This window comes from Amblyomma mixtum, chromosome 8 (genome assembly GCF_055824585.1).
Source record: "Amblyomma mixtum isolate Tamu chromosome 8, ASM5582458v1, whole genome shotgun sequence".
NCBI classification, from domain to species: Eukaryota; Metazoa; Arthropoda; class Arachnida; order Ixodida; family Ixodidae; genus Amblyomma; species Amblyomma mixtum.
Window position 1 is genome coordinate 30,224,126 of NC_143019.1, and position 25,196 is coordinate 30,249,321.

The 25,196-nt window shown below is 47.1% G+C and overlaps 1 protein-coding gene across 1 annotated transcript in view; it reads right to left on the reverse strand.

Moving 5' to 3' along the window:
* Nucleotides 1-18,779, reverse strand: part of LOC149331886 (uncharacterized) — a 32,635-nt gene extending 13,856 nt beyond the window's left edge. The window contains exons 1-5 of the mRNA XM_089557430.1: nucleotides 18,707-18,779; nucleotides 16,165-16,226; nucleotides 15,127-15,217; nucleotides 8,096-8,483; nucleotides 1,823-1,982 (exon numbers count right to left, since the gene is read on the reverse strand). Of these exons, the coding sequence (XP_089413556.1) occupies nucleotides 1,823-1,982; nucleotides 8,096-8,483; nucleotides 15,127-15,217; nucleotides 16,165-16,226; nucleotides 18,707-18,779 (774 nt within the window). The remainder of the gene's footprint in view (nucleotides 1-1,822; nucleotides 1,983-8,095; nucleotides 8,484-15,126; nucleotides 15,218-16,164; nucleotides 16,227-18,706) is intronic.
* Nucleotides 18,780-25,196: the final 6,417 nt, after the last annotated feature.

Genomic DNA, 25,196 nt, shown 5'->3' on the forward strand with positions numbered 1-25,196 from the left:
ACGGGTTGGGGACACGAGAACGCCCGCGCATAGCTGGCACGGAAGCTTGCCTTCCCGGCCGGCTGCACGCGAGCGACCCCATACAGTTCAGAATTTCGGAAATGCCTCTTTTCCGTGCTAGTAGCGATTGTAGCGATTAAGCAGTGAACAAGTTTACTATGAATTTTTCCTATATGAACCCTTGTACGAACACTTGGCTTTCTCGTGTTGAGATGCTAAAACCATGTATCCTTCGCACGAAGAGCACTTCGTAGCGGACGCTTTAGGGGGACAGCCTGTAAGCTAGTCATGGGTGCTTACTTCGTGACTATTCACGACTCTGCTTAGGGTGACAACATCCCATGCATTTTAAACAAACGAATTTATCAGTGCAAAATATTTTAGAAAGCAATTTCTTCATGTATCGTAAGATGTCACTAAAACAATGAATACATACGCAGCTCTGCCTTGGCAGGATTGAATTTTTTTTTCGGTTATTTTCTGTCATAGACAAAAAACGTTCCTTGTTGGTTTTCTGGGTAGATTTTGCTATTCTTGCTAGCGTTGTAGAAACTTTTAGGAAAAGGTTTTAATAAAGCAGTAATTGCTCCTTGGTATCCAAACGAGTGCATACGGCTACAAAGGAAACCCCGCACGAGAACAAACTTTTCTATAACTAAGAAGTTTCTGAGAAAGCTGTGTAGCCTTCCTTTGTAGCCGTATGGCTGCGCTCGGCTGGACGTCAATGGGTAATTACTCCCTGATTATAAATCTACTCCACGTTAGGGGATTCCCCTAAACATTGGACCAAGGAAAGATTGTGCTACGAATCGAATCAGTGAGCAATTACCTTCAATATGAACAGAACAATACCTTACATGAGTAATTCGTTGCCCGAAAATTAAAATTTTTGTCCAGGAACTTTAGACTTATATCGCACCGACACCGTTCACAACAGCCAGTACATTCACACAGTAATACAATATTCTTTTCCTTTCGACCTGTCCATTTTAGAAATCCCTTTTAACCGACACCGTCGTGTCTCAGAGATATACTTCTCTGTCCTCTCATGGCCACACATGTGTTTTCTAGGTCGTTCGTTCTTCTCCTGACATTTACCAGGCTATGAGTTGATTTAGTTGAGAAGAGTAGTCTTCGAACGACATTCATGGAGAGGCACTTCTGCGCAGTTTTTGTGTCATATACCTGACTGGAAAGCCCTAATTCACAGGCTTCGAATTCGCCATTACAAAAAAGGTTTTAGACAGTCTATAGAGTGTCTATAGACTTCTGTCTACAAAGTCTATACACTGTCTATAGACAAATCCGAGAGAGAAGTCTATAGGCAATACAAATGCAGTAGACAGTCTATAGACAATCTATAGATTTATGGATATACACTTTTAGTAGACTTTTTGTCTATAGACAGTCCATAGACTATGAATAGACAAAAATAAATATCTAAAGGAAGTCAATAGAGTCAATAAGTAGTCTATAGACTGTCTATAGGCCATTTTTATAAGGGCGATCACAGCGGCCGCATTTCGATGTAGGCGAAAACCAAAAGGCCCCCGCGTGCTGTGCGATGACAATGGACGTTAAACATCCCCAGGTGGCCGAAATAATTCCGAATACCCACATTATGGCACCTCTTTCTTCCTTTCTTCTTTCACTTCCTCCTTGATTCCTTACGGCGCGCTTCAGGTCTCCACTGAGATATGTGAGACATTTACAGCGTCCTTTCCCTCAAAACCATCTTTATGTTCCATCATAGACAAACAGAAACACATTCTACTTCTGGCATGATCGACATTCTTCACTACAGTGAAAGCAACCGCCCTACCCTGATGGTGTTAGCGGCTTCGCCCTTCGTGTAGTTTTCGGTGACGGCCTTCTCTTGGTGGATGTTCATGATGCCGTAATGGTGGACAACCCCTGTACGCTTCCAGTTTGTCATGGTGTCACGCGTTTCTGTCTTCGTGAACATGTCATTGTTCAGATACCTGTACAAAATAGAAAAGACTTTCCAATTACCGCTTCAGTGAAGAGAAAATCTTTCGCTAGCTGCTGCATATCTTGGTGACGCTCTAGCCTTCGGATTTCAACGAAGCTGCCGATTCGTAATGCCAAGTCCCATACGCCATAAAGCAGATTAGTTGCTTTTGTAGCGAGAGCTACATTACGCGCAAGTCTCGCCGTTTCGCCGTGGCCGCACCGTGACCTTGAGCCGTTGCCTAGCAACCGCCGCAGCTGGCGGCCGCCGTTCGCCGCGCCATGTGGCGTGACGTCACAGGAAGAGTCTGTGTCGCGGCGTGCCGGCGAAACCGAGTTTCTATAGCTGTGCGCGTGCGCCCTAGGAGGAGGTGCGCTGGTGCAGCTGTATATATATAGAAGGCGGCTCGGTGGAGTCATCAGGAGTATCTGATCTCGCTTCGGCGAGCGCGGCTTCGGCCGCTTATCTGATTTTTTCGGCAGCGTCCGCTCCGGCGGACGCAGTTGTTGCTGCGACGCGCGTCTTTTCTTCCCTTTTCTCTTTCCTCTGATCTCTTACCACTCCTCTATCTGCACGTTGGCAGCGGTGGTGGCTTGGCTAGAGCCAGTAGCAGGCCCGTGCAATTTCCTTTTCATCCTTCTCTCAGTCACAACAACAACAACAGTCATCAGTAGATATGAATAGTGAGCAGCAGAGACCGAAAGAAGCCAGGCTTCAACTACAAGATGAAGAACCGGGAATAAAATAAATGCGTCTTCCTTTGCTGAATAAAAACTATCCCTTCTTTAATGTAGCCGCATTTAGACGCAACGGAGGGATAACAACCAAAGCTAAACATAGGACGTAGCCAGAGGGAAACCAACCTAAACGACAAGGTGCAAATAAGTTTAACCGTACTCTCGCTACGTATATCCTGGTTTAGCTGAGCTAAGCCACTGCCATTGTTTTTAAGCATGAAATGCTTTTAGCCCCCGTTGTCGGCAGTATGGTGATGTCACGCCGAGACCGAGAGCCATCATCCGGGCACTGAAATCCACTCATCCGAGCATTGAAATCCACTCATCCGGGCATTGAAATCCACTCATCCGGGCACTGAATTCCAGTCATCCGGGCTCTGAAACGAGAACATCCGGGCACCGTACGAGACTTAACGAGATTTAACGAGACTGCTAGCCCTCCTACGCGACCAGCATGCAAGCGCCGGTTGGTCTCCAAAGGAGTCACAAAAAATAACTGCTACCGGTGCCTTCTCAATGTTTTTCAAGATATCAGTCGCTGTGCGTTTGATAATGCACGGAATTATAATTTCCGATTTCTAATAACGCGTGCAAAAAGCACATAAATGCCACGATACACTTCGTTGTCATACGTGATCTCTTAGGGGCTTCGCGCATCGAAGCAAAGCCGCGCAGGCGCATGGGGGCCCGGGGGAGAAGCGCTGCGTTCAAAGGGCAAGGCATCGCGCCGAACGGGTGGTGGCGTTCCTCCCTTCCATTACGGTGCGGTTCGGGTGTCCACCGAGATGGCAGAGAATTACTGCACCATTTCCTTTCCTCAAAAAACCTTGCGTTCAAATGGCAGGGCATCGCGCTGAACGGGTGGTGGCGTTCCTCCCTTCCTGTACGGTGCGGTTCGGGTGTCCACCGAGATGACATGAGGCCCGTAAACATTTCATGCTTACTCTACTCTCGGTTACGGGAGAGGCAGATAAATTTTTAGTTATTAGCTATTTTGATTAGTTATTAGTTTTACTTCGTCCGATAGCGCTCGGAACGTTAATGAGCGAGACTTGCAAACGCCCGGCAGGAGGAAAAAGGAACGCGGGGTGCCGTCTGCAAAGCCGGGCTTGAAGGCAGGTAGAAGAGGGAAAGGAGGGAAGACACCTTTATACGTGATTGTTCACAGAGACAGTCCTCATAGCTTGACGGACTCTATAAGCGGACGGTTGACCGCACAGATACGTCTCCCATTTGGTACCCTTGTGTCGCTGTTTACGGATTCGAAGACGATGGACGATGACGACAGGACATGGGACGGCGACGACTACAAACCGACGAAAAAGCGGAAGCAATTGTCTTCGGCCAGAAAGCCGAAGCGTAGAGAGCGGCGTGGAGCGAAGCCGCGCGGTGAGCGTTTCAGGACGGCCAGCCGCCATGTTGACCTACTTTCTCGTCCTCCCCGGGCTGTCAAGGTCACCGGGACCGGGTCGCGCTAAGCCTATCTGTACGGTGTCCGCAGTTCACTGTATCCGCGGGGTGTTATTGCTCGTTTCGCGCTTTGGCGCGGTTATTTAGGTGCGCTTCTTATTGGCGCTCGCTCGCGCATTTGCGCGGGTGCTTGTGATGGTATTTCACTGGCGCCCGCTCAGCTGAGGGAGTTCGCGAGGGCTCGCATGGCGCGAGCCATCACCCGCTTATCGAGGGCGCGTCACGGCCGTCGTTGTTCGAGCATGGCTTGAGGATGTCATTAAGCGTAGAAAGTTGGGCTAGTTGGTTGGTAGTACTATTGTGATACATTCCAGCGGCTAAAAAGACACGGACGAAGGTAGACGAGACAGGACGAACGCCGGACTTCAACTGAGGTTTATTTCACAAACAGCGATAATATACAAAAGGGAGGCGCAAGGAAAAGTAATCCGTGACAAGATTAACCCATAATCAAAAAAGTGCAGAAGGCTCCTTTGCCATGCCACTCATGTTTTCCACATCGGCGCACCTACTATTTATCGCCTACCTGGCTGAATCCACCCGTTTGCCTTCAGGTAATCTATTTCTTTTTTGTGTAGCGCCACAGAAGGACTGCTGACGCAGTTTTCTTTGTCATTGAAAATACTGAACGCTTCAAAAATTTCTCGGCTCTTTTGAGTCTTAAATCTGCGCATCACACTTGTCCTTTCTAAAAACGCCTTGCATTCTGGCTTGTGTGAGCAACGGCGAATGTGGTCGGCTAGGTGACCTCCGCCAGATAACGAATGGGCTGTCCGGCGATGCTCTAGCAAGCGTTCGTTGAGGCATCGTCCCGTCTGTCCGATATACCGTCTGCCACAGGCGAGGGGGATGCTGTATACAACACCAACTTCACATTGAACAAGAGGTTTGATGTGCTTAATTTTGCACATAGGCCTCTTTTTGGCGTCATTCACCAGGCGGCACATGCGTCCAAGCTTTTCCGGGGCCGAAAATACTACACGCACGCCACACTTGTCGCCGACCTTCTTGAGGCGGTGTGAGACCTGATGCCAGTAGGGCACAACGACAGGTCGCTGTTTGGTACGTGCATTTTCCCTTGGCTTGCACCGCCCACCAGATTTCACCTCGCGAATCTGGGTTTCCACCACAGATGCCAGAATGCCAGAATGCCAGGACTGCGTCAGCAGTCCTTCTGTGGCGCTACACAAAAAAGAAATAGATTACCTGAAGGCAAACGGGTGGATTCAGCCAGGTAGGCGATAGATAGTAGGTGCGCCGATGTGGAAAACATGAGTGGCATGGCAAAGGAGCCTTCTGCACTTTTTTGATTATGGGTTAATCTTGTCACGGATTACTTTTCCTTGCGCCTCCCTTTTGTATATTATCGCTGTTTGTGAAATAAACCTCAGTTGAAGTCCGGCGTTCGTCCTGTCTCGTCTACCTTCGTCCGTGTCTTTTTAGCCGCTGGAATGTATCACAATAGTGCTTGAGGATGCGAGGCCGCCATGTTTGGCGCTCCGGGCAAGCTCACTTTTTTGGACAGAAGCCTTGCAGTGTCTGCTCTTCTCTCTTTTATATCTCAGGCACACTTCATGTGCTTAATTTTGCGTATTCCCTCTTTCTTAGACAACGCCGCGGCTGATGTAGCGATAGAACATATCTCTAATTCGCTCTTCTTTGACCCGCCGATGCAAGATTTTTTCTACGCAGTTCTTTTTTGTTCGCAGTTTAGATATGTTCGCCGTCGTGTGTGACCAGACTTTGGCAATGATATCCTATCTTAGACGATATCCTAGCATAAGATATCCTCTGATAACCTGAAACTAATAAGGGAATCCATACTCTACCCGAGAAATAGTAGCTTCTGTATGATTTCAGTTTTCGGTGTCCGGTCCACTCCGCCGGAGCTCTCTATTCATGGCCGACGCAAGCTGTCCGCTCGAAAGCAAGAGATAACGCTGCAGCCGTATCTTGAAAGGCAGAGGGCCTGAATTGGCATGCAGAGGTTGTGGACTCGGATCCGAGAAGCTGCTTGACGCCTTAAAAATCTAACGAATAGCCATATCTGGACGTAATTACGCAGAAGAGCGCTACGGAGGAGGACGCAAGCATTACAATATCGCCGGAAAGAAGTCCCAAGCTTCCGCGCACGGCTGTGAGTCCTCTGCTGCGTGTATAAGCGTATTTTTGGTTCAGGCGTTCAGAGCGAGGTGTGTTGTGATTTAACGACTTTATCTACTTTCGAAAGAAAGTGTTTCAGAGCCTCTTCAAGAATAAAATTCAATAGGATCGGAGATCCCTCCCACGGAAGCGCTCCTTCTCTATGGCCAAGGTTCTGCCACCGCTGGGGCTTGTGAGACGAAGGTAGGAACCTCTCGCGACCAATCAGGAACTTAACTCCCTCCTGCCACACTGTCCAATTTGCTCACAAAACGATGGGCAGGTTGCAATCTTGAACGGTAGGCAGGATGTTTGGTTTCGTTTATTGAGTTTAACGTCCCAAAGAGACTCAGGCTATGAGGGACGCAATGGTGCCCCATGTACAGCGCCATTTCAATGCACTGTCCTGCGCAATCAAGTATCCAAGAGCGGGGGCTTAGGCCCCTCCCCCAGCCCCGGTTTCCTTGGCAGTGATCTTGTAGGGCATGTAGGCAGATCTGTGATGACGTCAGAAGCTCACGTGCCATTGGTCGCAGGTAGCTGTATGTCGATCAATTTTCAAAAAAAAAATTCGAAAATTGGAAACGTCTAAGATACTTTTACTGAAATATTGAAGTTAATAGCCTATTCTTCGGAGATGTAGCAAAATCTTTCTTTCAAATGTTTATGTCTTCGAACAGTTAAGGCTCCCATAGGAAACCAATGGTGATCGCTTTTGAGGATACCAAAACGTTAACAGAAAATCAAATTCAAGACTTCCGTCGGGTGACTGCGAATATATTGAATGTTATAGTGACATCTTACATTATATGAGAAATCTCAGCTGCCGCAGTAGCTCAGTGGTTACGGCGCTCGGCTACTGACACGAAAGACTCGGGTTCGATCCCGGCCGCGGCGATCTAATTACGGTGAAGGCGAAATTTTACAGGCCCGTGTACTGTGCGATTCAGTGCCCGTTAAAGAACCTCAGGTCGACGAAATTTCCGGAGTCCTTCAATGCGGCGTCCTTCATAGCCTTAGTCGCTTTGGGACGTTCAGCCCAATAAACCAACCAACAATATGAAAAATCTGCGCTCATAAAAGATTTCCCGCTCTAAAATGCTTTTTGTCCAAAATTGTTGGGTATGAGTGCATCTCGGAGGACTTTTCGCTCAAGCCGCCACCGGCGACACAGCGGGCGTTTCTCCGTTGAACGAAACCCTTAAACCCATCGCGTTAAAAAAATGTAAACGTCATTCACAGCTCGGTTTTCATATTATTCGCATTTCTTACTTTGTGTCACATTGTGATCTTGTTTCACCCATCTTATTTGTGCTACACGTAATCTCTGTAGCAAGGAACAAGAACATCGCTACACGGGTGTTCAGTGACAAGCTTTGCAAAGTAAGACAGAAATCGCCCCATAAAAACCCTCGTGGGGCTGCTTAAGTCCGTACTTGCCGTCTTTACTGCGCACTTTTGTATGTCGACACCCATGTACTGAGAGATGTCAGTAAAAGACGTCCACTCAAGAGCCCCTGAGAGTGCGTGTGTCATACCGATTCGGGGGACATTTAAAGCCAAATACCACACCATATTTCTATGCATCATGCACCAACCACCTTAATGAGGATTTCGCATAAACTTAGATTAAACTGGCCACGGAGGAACACCCACCTTCCTAAATAGAGGGAACTGCCGGGAGAACACTTGGTGCCCCTTAAGTTTGGTAGCATATGCTTGCGAATACAGTGCGGGTTATTGGAATGCAGAGTCTCTTCCTGTACGGACTTACCGGACATCGAAGGAGAGACCACATTTTGTATCCCTGTAGACCATGCATTCGTTCTTGAATGATTCAAAGGTGATCGCTGTGTCCACTGCTTTGATATTCGCTTTGTCCACTCTCACATGGGTGTACATCAGGATGTCACAGGCCCCGTCCGGAGGATACAGCGGGTGTATCGCCGATGCAATGAACCCCACAGAGCACAGAAGGGGCGGCGGCGTCTTGGGCTTTTTTGTACTCGTAGTCGTTGTTGTCGTCGTCGTCGTCGTCGTTGTCGTCGTAGTCGTTGTCGTAGTCGTCGTAGTCGTTGTTGTTGTCGTTGTTGTCGTTGTTGTCGTAGTTGTCGTGGTGCTCGTGGTGGTAGTAGACGTCGTAGTCGACGCCGTACTCGAGGCTGCACGCGCGGTTTCAATTAGAGGCGTCATGAGCCTGCGACGTTTCGACCGGGATAGGCGATTATTGTGATAAGAATAAATTTCAATTGATACGATCGCATTATCTTTGTTTGGCCTAGGACTCTGCCTTTAAATTTGTTCGAGGATTGAGGCACCGTTTATGTGCTGCAGGAAATTTAAACTTTGGTTTGGTATTGAATAAATTCATTAACGTGAAACAGTGTTTTACCCCTAGTTCATCTAAAAAAACACTTCCTAAAATTAAATGGGCCACTGAAACCTTTCTTTAGTTTGGCAGAAGTATGCAAACCTATGTTTTTCTTTAAATAATGAAAAGAAAAAAAATCATGCATGTACACTAAACAATGCATCTCCAGTTATGCACGCACTTCTATATATGCCCGAAGTTGGTATTTCTGTCAACGTGAAGAAATTTTGAACTTCAGTTTTCACTTGATGCCGATTCCTGATGTTTTGATGATGAAAAAACAATATGCGTTGTTTCCTATAGAGCTAGGCTGTTAAGGCATTGGGCTCAAGCTAAAAAGTGCCTCCACCGGGCGCATCTGTCTGTATATGGTTGATCTATCTCGTCTTGGATGTACGATCGGGGGCAAAAGTAATAGACCCCCCCCCTCCGAGTTGCGGCCCGTGCCACTCTGTGTGGGGGTGCCACTTGACAAAGCAGTTCTGGTGACGAGACCGGCGCTAAGGGCCCGTTTCTAAATCAGAAGTGTTATATCATGGGGTGCCCCTACGCCTAGTGGCACGGGTCGGAACTTTCATGGTGGTCTGTTATTTTTTCCCTCGATGGTCGGTCATAAGCGAACATAATGTTAAATTAATGCACTCCCTGTACCGCGACGTATATAGCATAGTAGTGCAAACATTTGAGTGGATTTTACTTAGTAACAATGATAGCTTTACTCAGTGAACATAAAGTCTGGTCCTAATCTAGCCCTCCAAACCAAGTCCAAATATGTACCGCTTATCTGGAATTTTGCACTTATGCGATCGAGCGCTGCCCAAGTTTAGCCTGCAGTAGCTGGAATCGGTAGCACTGTTTAGCTTTTCACAATATGAACTGCAGCATAGTTAACATTGTACAACCTGATCTTAATACGGCCTCCGCAAGAACGACATGGCAAGAAAGGTACGGGTTCCTGGGTGTTTTCTACACAGCAATGAATTTAGAATGTGATTACGAGGAAACAACGCTTTAAAAAATTGCCGAAGATGGATAGCCACAAAAAATCTTATGTACTGAACTTGGTTCTTTATAACAAATTTTGTGTCACTGCAGCTCTTCAGCATAACCGATAGATTGCTGAAAATAATATTTGGAATGTGGTCTTGCTGCCGGAATGAAAAAAAATGAAGTAGGCATGATGAGGGTTCGGGAAATTAGAATTTGGCATCCAGTGCTTACATGAAATTAAAATTTCGTTCTTCCCACTCTGCTGTGCATGCCACAACCATCCGGTTTGCGCGTGGATATGTATAGGTTAACGTTTTCTTTGGCATAATATTGCTTCCTGGCAGTACTTTCTCTAGTATCGTACTTTGGGGCCGGTTCCCGGCCATAACATCTGCCATGTTCAGGAGGCATTCGGTATTAGAAACGCTAACTTTCTTGCTGATTTCTTTACGCAGTATAATAAGGAAGAGCTATAACATGTTGCTTTCTAAAATATGACGCGGCTCTGGCATAGCTCTGAGCATGACACTGTGTTGTGTCCCCTTATTGCTTTTGTGTGTGTGCGCCCCCTCCTAACGACCACTCGCATTCCTCCTCCTAACGACCACTCAATCCTCCTCCTAACGACACTTGCCCCTCGTCGCACGCTGTCACCAGATGCCCCCCCACGGTGCGCCCCCGCACCCTCCTCCTGTTCTGGGAAGCCACTCCCTCCCGTGGACGCTTCTCAGCTCCCTCCTTTCTTCGGGCGGCCAGTTCGGCTCCTGCCTCGGTCGACGCTGGTCGCACCCTCATCGGCTTTAAATAAACGAAGTCTAAAAGTACCGTGTGCGTCTTTCGCTGCATTCAACACAGCGACCGGACACGACAGTGGCGACGAGAAAGTGGATTCGACCCGCGCTACGCAACGCTATTGACAAGCCATGGCTACGCGAGGGTTTCCCAATCAGATACCAGAATTCAACGGCTCATCGTGGTCATCGTGGGTTGGACGCCTTCAGTTCTACTTTGAAGCTAACAACATCACAGACCCAGCCTTGAAGAGGGCCAACCTGCTGACGCTGTGCGGGGAGCAGACCTACGATACTGTCTGCGCCCTTATTCAGCCAAGCACACCAGCGGCAGTGTCTTACGACGACATCGTAAAAGCGCTGCAAAAGCACTACGACCCAAGGCCATCCGAGGTCTACAGCCGGGCTCGCTTCCAACGACGAGATCAACTGGGAGGAGAAATGTGAGCGCCTACGTAGCCGCGCTCAAGAAGCTCGCTGCCGACTGCAATTTTGGAACGCTGTCGACAACAGCTACCGGGCAGGAGGGAGACGCAGCTTCTTCTGCTAACACCACCATGCTTCCCTTGGACGTGATGTTACGCGACAGATTTGTGTGCGGACTGAGTGACGAGTCACTGCAGCAGCGCCTGTTCGCTGAGAAGGACCTCACATTCAGCAAAGCTTACGACATCGCCGTTCGAGCGGAGAGCGCCGGTCACCAGCAGAGAGGGATTCGCCGGAACACCGAGCCGGTACACCAGACAAGCAACCAGGTGCGCAAGCCTTCTGTTGTTGTAAAATCGGTCAAAAAGGCACAACGCTGCTGGCGGTGTGACGACCAACACAACCCCCAGGGATGTCGATTCCAGTCAGCCACGTGTAATTTTTGCCACAAGCGAGGGCATATCGAAAGAGCATGCATTACGAAACGGAGACTTGCCAAGATAAAGTCACCTTCCCAGCCTAATCACAGCGTCAACGCCTCAGAGAATACGCCGCTATCTGATCTCCATGGAACAACATCAGCAACACCATCTGTGTTGTACGACCTGAACACCATGAATCTCGGCACGCGACCGAAGATTTTTACAGAAGTAAGCGTACATCACCAGCTGATTAAGTTCGAGGTGGACTCCGGCGCAGCCTGTACTCTGATCAGTGAGGACACGTTCCGAACTTCATGGCCATCTGACGCACCCGCCCTGCAACAAGACGACACGCACCTGCGAACGTGGTCAGGACAGAATCTGCCACTATTGGGCTCTGCCAACGTGCAGGTTAACTACAACGGCCAGACCCATACGCTACCTCTGCTTGTTGTGAAGGGCACAGGATCAAGCCTTCTAGGGAGAAACTGGTTTTCTCCACTAGGCGTGATGATATGCGGCATACACCAGACGCCGAGCCAGAACATGGTTGGTAAACATCAAAACGCCGATGCGCTAAGCCGTCTGCCACTAGACGCAACTGTTGACGAACCATTTCCACCAGGCGACGTTCTGATGTTCGAAGCACTGCCAGAACCTCCGCTTACAGCAGGCACAGTTGCAGCATCTACGCAGAATTGCGCAGCTCTCCGGCTAGTTTACACAGCTGTTCAACAAGGCAACGTGCATAAACTCAAAGGGGACAACTTCGACGCTTACCGCAGGCGAGCTACAGAGTTGAGCACCCATCGCGGCTGCATCATATTTGGGTCCCGAGTTGTGATGCCGAGAGAACTACGCGCACAAGCTATGTCTCTCATCCACGCCGGACATCGGGGCATCGTTGCAATGAAAAAGTGTGCCAGAAGCTACATGTGGTGGCCTGGCATTGACAACGACATCGAAACAGTGGTGCGAGAATGCAAGCCTTGCCAGAGCAGCCGGAGCGCCCCGCCGAAAGCTCCTGTCCCAGAATGGGAAAAGCCAGACACACCATGGCACACACTGCACATTGATTTTGCAGGACCAATTGAGGGCTGCACTTTCCTTGTGGTCGTAGATGCCTACACAAAGTGGCTTGAGATAAGGCAAATGGGACAGACGACTTCAGCAGCAGTCATTGACAACCTCCGATCACTATTTGCAACGTTCGGCCTGCCACGCAAGGTAGTATCTGACAACGGAACACCGTTTGTGTCTGCGGAGATTCTCAAGTTTTATCGCGACAACGGGATCTCCTCAGTTACATCGGCCCCCTACCACCCAGCGACAAACGGACAAGCCGAGCGCTACGTAGCCGAGCTAAAACGCGCCCTTGAAAGAGATCAGACAGACTCGCTGCAGCGCCGCCTTGCGCGCTTTCTCTTCAAGCAGCACACGACGGTTCAGAGCACAACAGGCGAGACCCCCTCGAAAATGATGTTCGAGCGTGAAATGCGAACCCAGCTCACAGCCATCCTCCCCGAGCCAAAGGCAGAGACGTTCCGGGAAGAAAAAGCAATTCCGCGCTGCGGCACGCTTAATGAGGGGCAGCGCGTCCTCGCCCGACAGTTTCTGAAAAAGCTACGCTGGGAGTAAGCTACAATTGTCAGACGCATAGGCCTGCGCTCTTGGCTCGTCAACATACATGGCACAGTAGCACGCCGACATCTCAACCAGCTGCGTAGATTTACGACGCCGTCTGAGAGCTGTCCGCCAGCGAAGAGAGCACGTGCACCATCTTCCCACATAGCCTGGCACCCCTTCCCGGAAGAAGAGACTTCGCCCAGGACAGACCCAGGAGACACAGCGAACAACAGCCAGCCTACAAGTGTTTCTCCCCCGAGCGCACAAAGCCAGCGCGCCTCCACGCGTGAGCGCCGACCCCCTGCACGATACCAGGCAACTTTCTAAGGGGGAAGGAAGTGTTGTGTCCCCTTATTGCTTTTGTGTGTGTGCGCCCCCTCCTAACGACCACTCGCATTCCTCCTCCTAACGACCACTCAATCCTCCTCCTAACGACACTTGCCCCTCGTCGCACGCTGTCACCAGATGCCCCCCCACGGTGCGCCCCCGCACCCTCCTCCTGTTCTGGGAAGCCACTCCCTCCCGTGGACGCTTCTCAGCTCCCTCCTTTCTTCGGGCGGCCAGTTCGGCTCCTGCCTCGGTCGACGCTGGTCGCACCCTCATCGGCTTTAAATAAACGAAGTCTAAAAGTACCGTGTGCGTCTTTCGCTGCATTCAACACAGCGACCGGACACGACACACTGTAATAGCGAAAGTTCAGCCTGTACGTCAAAGTAATCTCATGTGAAACGGCAAAAATGAGTTATTCATCCCGGGCAAGTCTTGCATACTCCGGCGGCCTAATAAGCGGAGGCCAAAAAAAAAAAAAGATTTCACTAGTGCCTTCCACTATGCCAACTAATTAATACAAGTTGGCTTGGCTGCTCATAGAATTCATCATTAGTTAGTCAATACTGTCCGCTAAATTTTCTTTCTAGATCTATAAATGCGATGCAGCTCATGCATGAGACAACCGGTAAGCATGGGATATGTACGGAACTTCTTTCATCGCAATGTTGCCATCGGTAGAGTGGTGATCTATCGGCTGCGTTTAGTTCGGTGGCTAAGCATATTTTTTTAAAGAGAAACTGTCGCGCATAACAAAGGGAAAAATTAAATTGACGGCACCGACGCTAATAGAACTGTTGTCAGCTAAAACCCAATATTTTTTTTTCAGAGCATGAATTCTTTGTAAACCAGTTTTGTATGCAAGCAAAGTATAAGTTGGAAGCTGTTACCTCGAAAATGCCAGCCTGAAAATATTACGCCCTGTGAGCCACGATTTCTTCACAGAGTATTTTCATTTGTCAAACAGTTTTTTTTAGAAGTTAAGGGCTCGACAGTGTCGATTGCACTGCACTCTGAGGGGCGCTAGAGACTAAATATTGATCCTTTGGAGCGGGAAGCAGTTGATGTACGGATCACCCTAACCTAATGAGAACAGTGCAGGAGTGATGGCACAGAATTAGCCATTACGAAGACCGTTGACAGGAATCCTCCAGAGAGGTGAGGGTCGCCTGGTTTGCTAGTGCATGACGCATGAAAAGAGTGTAACAAGATAATTCTTGCTGCAGAAAATGTACATGGTGCTTACAAAGGTTCGATCTGAGAACTACTTAAGCTATGCGATGTAGCATGACACTACTTCACTGCGGCGCTAGGCTTGTATGCATGTGGATTCATTAACTTACAGGCCTATAGGGCGAGTAGGGCCTTAAAGTGTTAAACTGTACCGTGATGATAATTTTAGAATTTTTTATTTCGGAAAACAGTGCGTTGAACAAAGAAAAGCCCAATTATTGTTTTTATTTTCTAACCGGTAAAAAAAAGGCTAATGGACTGCATATTCTTCCGAAAGAGTGTTTTGATCACCTAAATGGGCTCTAAATTTTTCTTGATTCTAGGGTGATCAGTATTTAAATTTTCAATGGTTATGGAACAAACGTCGTGCGATGCATCAAGACGCCGGCGCTTTTGACGTCCAGGAAGAGATCACCCATAACATGAAAATTGCGAGGGGACTGAGTTCCTTGTCTCTGCGGTGAGTTATATCTAAGGCAAACGACTACTATCATTATTGAGGCTTTCGCAGCAAGGCTTAGCGTGACTGGCTAACAGCTGCCTCAAAATACTGGTGACGGAAAGCTACGTCGGCAATAGCGGCACCGGTATTCAGCCTTCGTCGGCCTGGAGAACTCACTCGTCGTATATGTCGGCTTCTTCCTTGGGGTGGTTGCCGGTGGCGGTGCGACTGGTCCACGAGTCACCACGGGTACCGGCGGGTCGCCACTCTTGCGGTGCCGCCCAGAGGCGTAAACAAAGGAGTAAATTAGACCGTGGAACGACACATTTTGCCCCCATTTACGCCAAATAAATAGCTGTTTTCTGCGACATACTGCACGTTTTCTAAACGTTTATTTTTTATGTCCCCTCTGGGACCTGCAGTAGACGCATCGAAGCACTCAAGGATGGGCTTTACGGGACGCAAGTACCTTTGCCAAGAGTCACCAAGCTGGCGAGACTTCTCTGAAATGCTGAAGCTGCCGACTAACAGTACTCACGCGTTCTTGACCTTCGTAGCAGGCGGCTCACTTCTCCTTAACAGTTGAAACAACGGACGCCACTTCATGATCGACAAGTTCTGACATCGTGTAGACGTTCAAGTCAGCCATGTACATATAAAGTGCATGACCGTCTTTAGGGGGCGCTTTCTCCAAGTTGTTATGAAAAACATATTCTGTGGCTCTTTCAGTCTACATGAATGTTTTAATGGCTGCAAAAGACGCGATTCTTTCCCAACTAACCGGTTTGAAAATTTTCCCGTAATTTGATTCAAGTAAAGACATAAAAATTAAAACGACAGCGTGGTCGCCGTAATCAAGTTCCCGGCGGTACAGTTTATATTCCGCTATGCGCGTTAAAAACAACTTTTCACGAATGGCAGTTTGCACCTGTTTTGAAGCCGCAAGTCCATATTTGATCTTTGACCTTTCCCAGCTCATTCAAAGCTGTGTTTTTAGTGAACATAGAGACTTTCTCGATGAAACGTGGCAGTCTATCAGCATAGGCCAACTTCAGTTTGTCTTCTGAATCCTTGCAAGACCTCTTGTAGCGAGAGAAATCTAAGAGAACAAGTGCCGATCGCATATGCTTTTCTTTATAAGCTGACATTGAGAATTGTGCCATCGGTGTTTCCCTTTTAGGAAAGAGCATTCAGAACAAACAGACAGCAACTCACCGGCGGCGTTGCGACTGCATCGTCCTGTGCATAGTCCGTCGCATCGCCGTCCTGGTCGCCACCTGATGGAGGAAGGGCGGATGAAATCGGAGAAAAAAAAAATGAGCAGAAAGACGGAAAAAAGATGCGGGAGAGCTATTTCAGATAGCTGTAAATACAGGAACAAGTAGCCTGTTTAACTCATTGCTTAAAAATAACCGCGATATGTTAATTCAGGACGCTGATGGCGATTTCAGTGTGGTTTCCCACAGTATTCACTAAAAAAGGGTGTAGTCATCGTGCTTGTGTGTTTATAGGCGGTTTTTTAATTGACGCCCACACCAGTGCGCTTAATTATTATCGCTCACGGATCTTATATAGCGGCTTACGGCATATGATGGCTCCCAAAGAACGCAGCATCCTCCACGAATAAAGTAAAGCTGAGATCTGGGCGAGTCGGTATGCATTCATACTATCATACAGCATGATCGACGAATAAAGCCGCTACTTATGGACGCAGTCCAATGGAGGTGTAGAGCCCGCCTCAACTATTCTCTAGGGGGTTACTGAATTTCAAAATGAGGAAATGTGCTACTAGATAGGACCGAGGATGGTGAGGAACGGAAAACAGGGGATTGCCAATGAAACTTTACCGATGGAACTTTTCCGCGAGCGACGATAAGAAAGGTCTCTATATTGTTGGGCACGAAAAATAAGAACAAACTTTAAGCCACATCCGAAGATCATCGCACTTTTTATATGGTAACGACAAGGCCCACTAGGAAACGTACAAGCACCGAATATGGGAATTTGTGGAACTTCCGTTATCTCCCTTCAAGTTCATCCTTTGCACGTTCAAGCAAGGAGGTCCACACCGGGTGAAATTCGTGCGTGACTCTATGCGCGGTCAGCTTCGCACCACGTTAAGAGGTTAAGATACCTACACCATGGTGGCGCAGATTACCAGTTCAGCAACGTCCAGTCTTCGCAAAATGCACGTAGAGCAACGAAGGGCAGTTTGGGTTTAGGGGGGTTTAACGTCCCAAAGCGACTCAGGCTATGAGGGACGCCGTAGTGGAGGGCTCCGGAAATTTCGACCTCCTGGGGTTCTTTAACGTGCTCTGACATCGCACAGTACACGGGTCTCTATAATTTCGTCTCCACGTAAATTTGACCACCGCGGCCAGGATCGAACACGCGTCATTTGGGTCAGCAGCCGAGCACCATAACCACTGAGGCATGGCGGCGGCACAACAAAGGGAAGTATGTAGGCAACGCATGTTTCACCTTTTGGATTTTACAAGATTCGGCGAAGCACCAAGTTGCGAGAGTTGTCAGGAGAGCGATAAGAAATTCTCAAAACCAAATTTTCTGGCATCTGAGTCCCAAGTTCGAAGGGTTTTAGCCTCCCTATGTTAGGAAAAAATATGTTTTCTCTCTTTCAAGTTCGGTTTCTTCCACTTTCCTGCTGCTTTTATCTTCTGCAGAAGTTTTTCCGCAGTGTTTTTGTTAGCCTATTAAGTGCAACAGACTCGGCAGTAAAAGAATCAGTAAGCTCCAAAAGGCCTTGTTTGGAAAATAGCGGCCAGCGGTAAGTATTTCTCGCAGTCGTCGCAAACAACATGGAAAAATCTGCCAAATTAGTGCTGTATAAACCAGAAGGTCATGTGTTTTTTTTCATTATTTTTATTCCTACGCCATTGAAGTTCTAGAAGAAGATATTTGTACCGGTAACTGTTTCTACACCAATATTAAAAGGCCGTGATGAGAAGTGTTTAGAAAAAAAATTATTTACATATGTACACATGCCAAGGTTACAGGGTACAGTGACATTTTCAAGAACACATGACAATAAGCATGTAAGGCAAGCCAATTAAACAGCTACCATAAACATCTCTAACTAATAAGAATTGCTCGTGGGCGATGTAAAACAGGATAGAATACCTATTGACACAAGGGTGAAAAGGCAATCATTTGACATTGAAATATTTAAAAGGCCACCTTAGCGCCAGTTTGGCCTAAAGTTTTCACAGGTATCACTTAGGAACTAACAGGGCTGAATCAGCTTGAAGCACTATAACTCCCTACAATGCATAGAACATTCTCGGTAGTAGTTCCCACTTTTCAATGTGTACACTTCAGCGTACAGCGCCACCAATGTTTAACGGTCGAGGTAAACAGTGCCCAGTTTGTCTGCAGGTGCGTACTAAACTGCTTGAAGTGTAGTATTAAGAATCTTTCAAACATAGTGAAAGTTATCGTCTCCATGGAGGAAGCTTTATCTCTCGATGTCCTTTCTCTTTAAGTATTGTCAGAGCTGCTCTAAACTCTAGCTTAGCCAGCGTTAGAAGAACTTCGTCTTTATAGTGGCATGAAATTTCAGCTGCTTTACAGACTTCTTTATTTCATTTTTTCTTTCGTTGTTTATTTCCTCGATACTTTTTTTATCCCATTTCAAACAAATGGAATGTATTGAGGGCCACCGTTGCTGCTATTGCAACAATGATTTGTAAAATAGTTGCTTAGTTCCTATGAGCAAAACGTAACATGAAGAAAAACTCACCACTTAATGCAATGGCAATCCCAGCTGTCGCAATCATGGCCAGGAGGCAGACGATGGCACATAAGCCAAGCATTGTTCTAGTCCGCGTCCTCTCACTGAAAGTGCACGCCGTTGGTGTGCTTATACCTTCTTCTTACGTGTTGTTTCACGACGCTACACCACTAAATTTTCATTCCACGCTAAGGGGAACCACTCAACGTGGAGTATTTTTTAAGGGACTGAATACTCATCACCGTACACCCAAGCGTACTTATACGGGGACAGAAGAAAAGTATACAGCTTTCGAAACACTTTCCATTTATCAGAAAATTCTTTATGGTCTGGGTTTCAAACCCGGGACCACCTCCTCACCAGCGCTGTCACTCTACCAACTGAGCTAACCAGGACGGCTAGCATAAGAGAAGGCGGTTGTGAGCATGGTACGAACTTTTGTGATTTATTCTAGCATGCACCAGATGCTGCTGCTAGCACAGACTTAATGGCTAAATTGTGCGACAGCAATTGTTTAAAAAATATCCGCCGAAATGGTTTTATGTCACGCTAGTGACACTGCAACAACAATGAATACCTCTGATGCATTTCGTTCGTTCAATCGCATTTTCTTGGTGAGTTGCTTTAAAGTGACCAGGGTAGATAGTTTCCTTAAACGGGAATAAGACAGGGCGTTATCGATTGCGCAGAATGGGCTAGAATATAGAATATTTAACTGTTGTGCCATCATACAATATATACTTATCGCAGGTTGGTCGCTAGTTAACCTCGTAATTACAGTGAAACAATTGAAGTAGCCGAGATACTTACTCGATTTCGTCTGTACCGAAATGCGAAGTGCAATATGTTCTTAGCGTCACATAAGAAACATCCTTCCCCCAGTCATATAAGCGTTACTGTTTGTAACGTATTGCCAGCGTATGAGGTACACTTCAGTGAAGGTGGTGATGTAATGGCAGCTTCGTTGTCATCAGAAAAATTTAATGATAGAAACGAGGCATTCACTACACAATTTTTTACCGTAATTTTCGCCATCACGTGTTGCAGAAGACGTGTTGACGTCAATTACTGCCTAGAAGAAGAATTCAGCCATTCACACTAAATCATGTCGGTCAAACGACCCTTTCCACAAATGATCCCCATCGGAGGCTTTGTTGATGGCTTCGCAGTTGTCGTAAGGAGGTGAGAGTAAGGTGCTTCAAAGAGACCATACTCTAAGCCCTAGAGCACTACAAATCATACTCCAAACCATGGAGCTAATATGAGTCACGATCACTGGTAAAAGTTCCTTTACCTGTAGTAAGCAACACTGAGAAAAGTCGTATTAGGTCCTTGAAGTTTTGCCCTAGTTACACGATCTTGGTGGACATCAACTCCACCACCCTATAATTGACGTATAAAAGGGTAACGATATTTTCGTCAGACTTTAGACTCACGTAACCTCTTAAAGAGAAAAGAAGGTGCCCTCTTATTCTTCGATTTCTTTGCGCCCATAGGAGAGCTGTTAGCATTGGATAGACATGTCTTAGTTGTGCCACCGCCGATATATCCAGTTCGTCACGTATGCGACAGGATATGAAATGTCTCAAGGTGCAAAGAGACTCATTTTGAGTTGTCTGAGAAGTTTTTAATCCGAGCACATCAGCCAATAAGTAGCTGTTAATTTTCTTCTGCGACCTCTCACTAGTTATTAATATGATTCTAAATACAAGTCAAAATTGGTAATGTCGTGGCAAATCTCGGACAACCATTCCAGATATTCCGGAATCAAATACAGGCCAGCAATAGTTTCTTTTTAAACTAAATATCTTTTGCTAGAAATCGAAACCACTCATTAAGAAACACCTCATGGGTTTAATCAGAGGAACATTCAGATGGCGCAACACTCACTAAAGAAGGCCTTCTCGGTGTGCTGGCCCGCAATCACAGGATATGACACGCATACCGTAGAGCTTTGCTGGCGGAAATGACTAGTTACGTGCGCCTATAGTTAAATGAAATGCAGTCCGTCCACTAATTCTGTGGAGTGGTTGCTCTAGTAGCTTCAAGGAAATCATTTCATAAGCTGGGCTGAATTACAACCATGCTGTGCGATATGGCATATGTAATTACACTGGTAGCCCAGAATTTTGTGCATTTGACTCTCCCGCGGGCATCTGCGACTAGGGCAGCCCCTCTCAATGAAGCGTCGGTCCCCAGTGCGGAGTATCAGAGCCAAGGACTAGGCGAATAGTGAACAGCCAACGTTATGCCTGTGAGCGCCCGACTTTCACAACTATGCTCGCCTAATATGAGCCACCTACAACTCTTCAAAAAGTGAGCGACGAACTGCACAGCATTAACCTACTGGAAAGCACCTCGCATTAGCGCCATACTGGGAAGGGTTGCATGACTCACACGGCCCCATATAGGCTTCCTACATGGGAGCTTCGCCGACTCCTCCTCTGAACTCATATTTGACTAAACGCGCATACGAACTCCTGGCTTTGTGTGACAGCAACGCTCCTTTGTGGAGTCAACGTTTTATACTTGCCTTTCGTCATTCCCTGTGTGGAGTATCCAGAGCCTGCAATTGACAAGATGAGCTCAGAATTGTAATGTGATTACTCTGACAGCTGTTGGGAAAACTGTTTCGCAAATGCTTACGCACCCCAGCCCGTGAACCGGGAGAACATGGAGTAATTCGTGGCGTCACCTGGGAAGAAAACGAAAGTAAAAAATGAAGCACAGCTATCCTTTATCTCCCTACTATATATATTTGAAACCCTTTCTGACAGAATATATGAGCTCTAGCAGTTGATGGCGGTACTGCTACATTCTTCAGGTTCATTGAATTGACTTTCTCTGCAAAATCCACAAAGCTCCAGCTGACGCAAAATGCAACCAGTAAGCTTAAATGCTATGCGGGCGCGACAGATTATGTCGAGATGTATGCCCACTATCGACTTGAACTTCATCACTGTAGCAGCAAACTTCCTGCAAGACATGTGGGGATCTGCAATGTCGAGTGATAAATATGTCATGAAAATCTGCTGAACAGCATCGCTGTACTTCTCCAAAATACAACGGGTGTAAGTGCAGTGAAACAGATCGTTCAGTATTCCCAAGTCCGAGTTGTCTGAATACATATGAAAGTAATGCATGTAGCTTAATATAGGATGAATTATAGATATCTTAATTCACTACTGTGCGTGCTTTTTGGTATCTGTAAACAAGTACACTGCCAAAATTAGTGCCCTCGGCGCTTATTTTTCAATATTCTCGGAACTTCTTCCCGGACCATAGCAGGAGTGCACTTGCTAGAGCAAGATAAACAACTGGAGCGATAAGATAAACTCTGTGTTCACGAATTTCGTGAAAGCCAGTCATCTAAGAGCTGAATTAGATCCCACATGCTGTTTGTGTTTTCTTTGTCATATTAGTGGGCTATAATTACAGGCTCTCCGATAGTGCGGGCAGTTTCTTGCCACTGCCGACAGTTTACTTTATTGAGAAATGAAAAGAGCAGAAAGATTCGGTGCAGTGCAAGAGAACGTCAAACTTGGCTGTTTTAAGCGCGCTCTTCTTTCTCAAAGTAGCAGCACAGCGGTAGTGCTGAGTCATCGCCGTGCTAATTTTTCGTACTGCTAAGAAAACAGGGGAAAACGAGGAAAAACTTAAAAACACATAACCAAGAAGTGGTCATCAGAGCAAGGTTATCTCCGAAAAAATTGCCGAACAATTTAGAGTCGTTAGGCCAAACGAAAATTACATCCGCTTGCATTTAGTTGTTCACTTTGGTTTCGATTCATGGCTCGGTCAAGCAGACTTCAGACAAAGAGCGGAGGCATCGAATTTAAGCGCTGCCTTAAGATTATGACACGATTTACTTAATGAGTTAACACCCATATATGCGGAATTGGCCCCTCTCTGACGCGCCTTTGCTGTGCGATGGCAGGCGCCACCACCGGAGAGGCCTGTGAGACCAAGGTTCTCTTCGCAAACAACATCTCGCGACAATCAAATTTAACAGCCAACCGCACAGCGGGAAGTTTTCTCCGAGTCCTGTGGCCAGGCAGACATTGGCCACGTAGCCAGACAGATAGAGGCGAAATCGCTGACTAGGGGTCCTAATGCTAGTACACTAACAGGCGTCTGAAATCCCGGTGTTCCAGAGGTACATTGCTTATTGAACTCCGGATCAAACAACAATTTATAAAGGCTGTCGCGTGATCCAGGTCTATTGCTAAAAAATACCAGACTGGTTAGAATGCCTCAGCGTGTGATATCGAGCAGTAGCACTAGCTACGATGGGCACTTCAGGTCCTTACGTGCTAAAGGCATTTGACCTGAAGGCCTTTACTGTATAGGTCGTTGGCCTAAATTTCTTTGAGCAAAGCACAATTACCCCGAAGACATTCACCATGAAGGCCTTCACACTAAATGCTTTCAGACACGTAACCTATGCCCGAAACAGGAAATGCGCATTGTAGTGCCATTGCAGTAAAATTTACGGCAGGAAAATCATTTCGCCTTATCGGGGTAACATCGGTTCCACATTAATCTCAGAACAGTCGGCTCACTGCTTCCGTAACTGTCTTTCTACCTAATGACTGGTGCTAAGTATTCGTCCTCTGAACAGCCTTATGTCAGAACAATCAGCATGATGCGTTAGTAGCTGTCTGGCTACCCTGTGACGGGCGCTCGGCATTCTTCATCTGGACAGCCTGCGTAACCGCTGGTTTCTGGCTCAAGCTAGTTGACGGACCCATTCCCTCCCGAGAGAGCTTTAGCGAATTCAACAGCGGAACTGGACCTGAGCGCAATGGCGGCTTCAGCGGCGGGGGCGAGGTTAGGGCTTACCCATTGCTGAGATGTGCAAACACAGGAACCGAGTAGGGACGCTTGACGTCGAAGAAAGCCTAGCTGCCTGAGCTGAGCAAAAAACAGCCGTTCGTCTTCCGTGCTTCAAACTGTGCACGCCTTTTGTTGCGAGACGCGCGCTCGTGTTGAGCCGTCGGTCCTCAACTTCTTCATCCTGGTTCGCCGGCAGGAGGTAATTGGTGCAAGAAATGCATAATCGTCGACTACCGGAGTTAGTATAACAGCGGCAACCGGCAGTGCAGAGGTGCTGCTGATTCCTCTGAGAGGAAAAAATAGGAATAAACAATTAATAATGAATGATATCAATATCGCAGACAATATAAAATCTGATACTGTTATCCGAAATCAGCAGAAAAAGCAGAACTTTTGAGCAAGTTATGAGCATGATCAGTAAACTTCAACTAATGTTTGCGGGAAGGCATGTACGTGTCCAGTCTTTCATGTGTTTCGGGGGCAGATAATGGGCAGTCCTGAAATGACGACTACTTGCTCGTCCGCACGCAGAACCTCTTTCGTGAAATGACGCCGAAGAGGTTTTTAAGTCGGCCTGTAAACACAGATTATTGCGCAATTAAAAAGTTGGCTCCTTTAACTAAAACATAGTTTTTATGAATTTTTTTTTTATTTAAAAATTAAGGCGGCACTTCGACTGTCTAAAGCGCGTAGAGGCGAAAGCGTTTTCCGCACCACTTTGACTGCCTTTGTGAAACGGGTGACGTCGCGCATAAATAATGACTAACTACTAAGTAATGACAAATTACCATTTAATGGCTAATTGCTGATTGATGACTAATTGCTAATTAACTGCTAGTTAATGACGCTTAAGCTTCGTCTTTAGGAGTGGAACGCGACAGCGTATTGTAGTGCTGCCAGGGAGTCCAAGGAACGCCACCACCAGTTCGGTGCGATGATTTGCCCTTCGAACGAAACGCTTGTTGAGGAACGGAAATGGCGCAGTAATTCCCTGTCATCTCTATCGACACCTGAACCGCATCGTACAGGAAGGGAGGAAGTCGGAGAGTAAGAAGAGAGAGGTGCCGTAACGAAGAAAATGAAAATTGTATTTGAGGAAAGGAAATTACGCAGTGACTGTCTCACATATCTCGGTGGACACCCGTCAAAAGATTGACACCTCAGCTGACAAGCTTCTTCTGATAGCCTTCTGTGGACAACGATGAGGCAGCAATTTCGCCTTAAAACAGGTGTCGTCATCACTGGCCTTTCTCACTGGCAAACCAAAATATATGCCAAAATACAAGCGCTATCGAGAACCTTGCACGCAAAGCAACTTCTCCAGTGCAGGTAACTCATCGAAATAGTTGAAATTTGTTGAGCCACAGCGCTCAGGGTAATCTTGTTTTTGAAGTTCTGAAATCTCATATGGATATTACTCACGGTAGGCTGCATGCCGCTCATTAATTAAGGAGCCTAACGGCAGAGTGGAGAGTTGGGGTTGTTGGTTTACAATCATGTTGGTAACAGCGCTAACTCAGGACGGAGCGAGAATTGAGCAGCGCCTGTGTTGTGTTTTCGCTCTGTACTTTGTTAGCGCTGTTCCTAACATGAGCATAACGGTAATAGTTAAAAAGTTAACTGCTGAACATTAGTTAACCAGCCTGCTAATTGGCACGTCTCA